Source organism: Salvia hispanica, chromosome 5 (genome assembly GCF_023119035.1).
Source record: "Salvia hispanica cultivar TCC Black 2014 chromosome 5, UniMelb_Shisp_WGS_1.0, whole genome shotgun sequence".
NCBI classification, from domain to species: domain Eukaryota; kingdom Viridiplantae; phylum Streptophyta; class Magnoliopsida; order Lamiales; family Lamiaceae; genus Salvia; species Salvia hispanica.
The window spans coordinates 19829768-19834564 of NC_062969.1; the positions used below are offsets into that span (position 1 = coordinate 19829768).

The 4797-nt window shown below is 37.0% G+C and overlaps 1 protein-coding gene across 1 annotated transcript; it reads right to left on the reverse strand.

Annotated features, from left to right (window-relative positions):
* Window positions 1–2492: 2492 nt before the first annotated feature.
* Window positions 2493–4054, reverse strand: LOC125187211 (UDP-glycosyltransferase 89B2-like). Its single transcript, XM_048083757.1, is given in 2 exon segments — window positions 2493–3753; window positions 3756–4054. Coding segments are annotated over 2 exon segments (1374 nt in total). The 5' UTR covers window positions 4039–4054; the 3' UTR covers window positions 2493–2662.
* Window positions 4055–4797: the final 743 nt, after the last annotated feature.

Sequence of the window (4797 nt, forward strand, 5' to 3'; positions counted from 1 at the left end):
AGTATAAAGTGGAGGTGTGAAAAATTGTGACAGCGTGGGAAGGAAAAGGATTCCCGTACCGAAAAATGGGAGAAGAGAATGCAAAATGCGCATTAATAGCTTTCACAAATTCTTCGGATTATTAGCTCCTCCATGCATCACTAATTTATTTTATGTGGCACTCCTGTTTCTTTTTTTTTTATTTTAAATATGTAACTGGAAAGAAATACAAGAGTTAATGTCTCTATTATTTAGAGTTCATATGTATGTACTTAAATTTGGACAACAATAAATTATCAAAATTCAATCAAAAATATAATAAAAGGGAATATTGATATTTAAGAACACATGGCATTACGGACTGACGTAGAAAAAATTGAAAAGACAATATATGTTTTTAATTTTATTTTATTATAAAATATATTTTTTAATTTATTCATAAATATTTTTATATAAGATGTGTTTGGTTTCCATGGCAAGTTTTGACCAATTAAAAATTTTAACTGATTAGAAATTCTGATTGCATGTTTGGTTAACTTGATTACTCCTATTTTTTAATGCTTAGGACATACTAAGAAACCAAACAATATTAAATTAATTGCATAAAATCGAAAAAATTTTATGACCACCATCTTGACGTGGCAACTGGCCCTAGCAAAGTACGGGTCAATCGGCCTATGTCAATATGGTACTCCTTCCGTCCCGCTTAAAATGACACATTTTCCTTTTTAGTTTGTCCCAACTAAGATGACACATTTCCTTTTTTGGTAACTTTCTCTCTCCAATTAATACACTCAACCACTTTTTCTCACTCCTATTAAAAAATTCATCTTTCTTTATCTCACTACTTTAATACTTACACTCACCTTCTCTCTCTTCAAATATTTTCGTTTTAATCAGTCTATTAAAATTATGAACTTCTAAATTTAAATAAAAAATTTATGTCGTGAGAGTTATTATCTACTATCAATATTTCAATAACTTTTTTTTTAATTTTTTATATTTAAGAATTGAGGGAACATCTTTTTTGGTTCACGAACTTTGCCAAAGTATCATTTTAGGTCCGTGAACTTTGAAAATATCATTTGAGGTCCATCAACTATGGGTTAATATCATTTGAAGTACTTTTTACTATTTCCAAATTTTTTCGGACGAAAATACCCTCAATACCTTAAAGGCTACATATTTTTAATAAATTTATCATATACTCATATTTTTTATAAATATCTTTACAATATATTTTTTGACGAATTTTCTAAATATAATTTGACCTTCAATATTACTCAGTCCGTCCACGAAGAATAGACAACATTTGCTATTTTTGGTTGTCCACAAAAAATAGACCATGTTTAAAAAAGGAAAGTTTTCAGCAACTTCTCTCTTGCTTTTTTTCCCTTCTCTCTTATTAATAATATGGACCTCACATTCTACTAACACTACTTTTCTCTTACTTTTTCACATTCTCTCTTATTTTACCAATTCCACATTAAAACATGTGTCATTCACTATGTGTCCTATTTTTCGTGGACGGAGGGAGTATCCCTTAATTTTGTGACATGTAAGTAAAATTGTTTCTTCCGTTTTTTATATTAAAGAATTTTAAAATTGAATAAAGAATTTTTTTTAATAATAAAAAATTGAATAAAGATTTTTTCTTGCATGTCACAAAATTAAGTGATAATATTAAAGGTCAAATTATATTTAGAAAATTCATCAAAAATATATAGTAAAGATATTTATAAAAAAATATGAGTATATGATAAGTTTATTAAAAATATATACCCTTAAAGATATTGAGGGTATTTTCGTCCAGAAAAACTTGAAAATAGTAAAAAGGTACTTCAATTGATATTAACTCATAGTTGGCAGACCTCAAATGATATTTTCAAAGTTCACGGACCTAAAATGATACTTTGGCAAAGTTTGTGGATCAAAAAAGATGTTCCCTCTTAAGAATTTTATGTAACTTTATTTTGTATGAAGTAGAGAGAATAAAAGTAAGAAAGATGAGAATAGATTAAATGTGTTTTATTTTTAGTAATTAATCATCTTAGTGAAAACAAATCAAAAAAGAAAGTGTGTTATCTTTAGTGGAACGGATGAAGTACTAATAATGTCGACCCCACAATTCAGTTAAACTAAATTTTCTTTCATTCTTATTTTCGTAAATTTGGTTTCATTGATCCATAATTCAAATTACCACCATTGGTTCCCAAATTATTAAAATTTCCAAAATTATTAACAATAGTCAGATATATCCTACCTATCCAAACATTCCAAATTTTGCACCGTATCACCCCAATTTTATTTAAATCAAGATATTCAATAACCTCGAAATTTGTCCAAATTGAAAGATTTGATCCCGCACATTTGAGAAAAAATTGGCAAAAAAAATTAAATGTGTAGTATTTATATTGTTCAAGTTATTTTCTATTTTTCACTTCTAATTCGTAACTTGGTTTGTTAATTTTCTATTATTTGTACTATATTTATTGTTATGACATTGGATGGAATAATGCATCAACCGAGAATTACGCCTACTATTGTGTTTTGGTAGCGGAAAACAGGCAGCAAGTAGTAGAGCAGTAACCACAAAAAGAAAATACTACAAATTGAGCTCCACCCCTTTTTTTTTGTTGAAACTTGAAACAATGTCACTCTACATTTGTTAGATAGGGCTCAACTAATTTTTAGCTAATAACCCAGCAAAATCATCCAAATTCTTGTATGACTTCCCACCAACCTTCATCGCATCCCTCGCAGCCTTGCTCAGCGCCACGGCACGAGCCCGCTTCTCCGACCACCCGTCGCTCGCAACTTCCCCTAAAAACCGCACCAGCTCGTCCGACCCGAGCACGGTCGTCGGCCCCTCGCACACTCGGATCGCCACCCCCAACTGCTCCACCAACAACGTTGCGTTCAAATACTGATCAGCCCCCATCGGCCACGCCAGCATGGGCACTCCCGCCACGACACTCTCGAGAGTCGAGTTCCATCCGCAGTGCGTCAGGAACGCCCTAATAGCCCTATGCCCCAGTATCACCACCTGCGGGGCCCACCCCTTGATGACGAGGCCCCTCCCTGCCACCCGCGCCTCGAATCCCTCGGGGACGGAGCCGTAGGCCCCGGCCCCGTCCCCGTGCCCCACCGTGGCGCCCTTGACCGACAGAATGAACCTGACTCCGCTCTTCTCTAAACCCGAGGTCAACTCTGACATCTGCTCGTTGGTCAACACAGCCTGACTACCGAAACAAACATACACCACGCTGTCGTCTTGACACGTGGCGAGCCAGGAGCAGACCTCGGTGGCAACGACGGAGCTGGACCCGCCCCGGTCCGTGACGCGGTCGGTTGGCAAGAGAGGCCCAACGGCCCAAACGTTAAACTTTTTATGGGCCAAATAATCCAAGTGGGCCCCCTCGATCTGTTCAAACGAATTGAAAATCAAGCCCTGGCCCAGGAAATTGGCCAAGTAGGAATCCTTGATAAATTCCGAATCTGGGTCTCCCTTGACGTAGCTGCGGAAAACGGGGGAGAGCTGCCACCAGGGGTAAATAGGGGAATAGGGGATATGGGGAAAGCCCACGGGATCGGCGTGGGGCATTTGGTGCCAGAGGGAGTGGAGGAAGGAGATGGCGAAGGCGCCGGAGGGGAAGAAGGCGAAGGAGGGGATGGAGAGGGCGGAGGCGAGGTGGGAGGACCAGCCGAGGAACATGTCGAAGATGAGGGAGGAAGGAGGGGAGGGGTGGGAGTGGAACCAGCGGAGGAGGGGGCGCGGAGGGCGGAGAGGGCGCACATCATGTGGCGGAAGGAGGAGGCGGGGAGATCGAGGGTGTTCTCGACGCCGGAGGGGATGGAGGGGTGAGGGGGGAAGGGGAGGATGAGAGGGGAGATGGAGTGAGGGTGGGAGGAGAGGAGGGGGGTGAGGAGAGGGAGGTTTTTGGGGGTAACCAGGATGGTGATGGTGAGGCCGCGGGAGGCTAGGTGGGCGGTTAGATCTAGGAGAGGGAGCATGTGACCCTGGGCGGGGTAAGGGAAGACCAGCACGTGACCGACCATTGTTTTGTTTGCTCACTCTGTGTTTGTGTGGGTTTATAACAATGGGGGTATTAATATAAATACAGACTAATTTTACCATTTATGTCAATTATACAAAATCTAAAATGGAATATTTTTAATCACCGTTAATAATATGAATTCCACCATTCATTAACAATATTTTTACTTTTTTTTTCTCTCTTATTTAATTAATTTTATTTTGTTCTCTCTCTTATTTAATTAATTACACATTAAAATTTTGCCAAATACAAATTCCTCTATTTTAGAGTATTTAGCTTTCATTGTAGACATTTAGTACTGACTCACTTTCTTTTTTTATTTGTCTCAATCAAGATAACTTATTACTTAAAATAGAAATCTATTTATTTTTACTTTATTCACACTCTTCACTTAACACACAAAATAAATTGCCTAAAATCTCGTACAGTCTAAGAAAATGGTCATCTTCCTTGGAATGAAGGGAGTACTAATTTGACATATGCCCAACCACGTGGGGTAGTTTTTCAGTGTCACTGTGTCAGCGTCATAGTACTGTATAAGTTTCTTTTCATCAAATCTCATAAAGTGAATTGCAATATTGCTAACAGAAGAAGATGTAGAATAAAGTAATTTTGTTCGTACGTTCAATAATAGTGAAATAATTTTATATTTTTTTGGTAAAAATTAATATATTTAACTTTTACTTATTTTATTCTATTTTTACTTTGTTTTTTTTTTATTTCTCTATTTTTTCATTTTATATGTTATTTGTTTTTACTT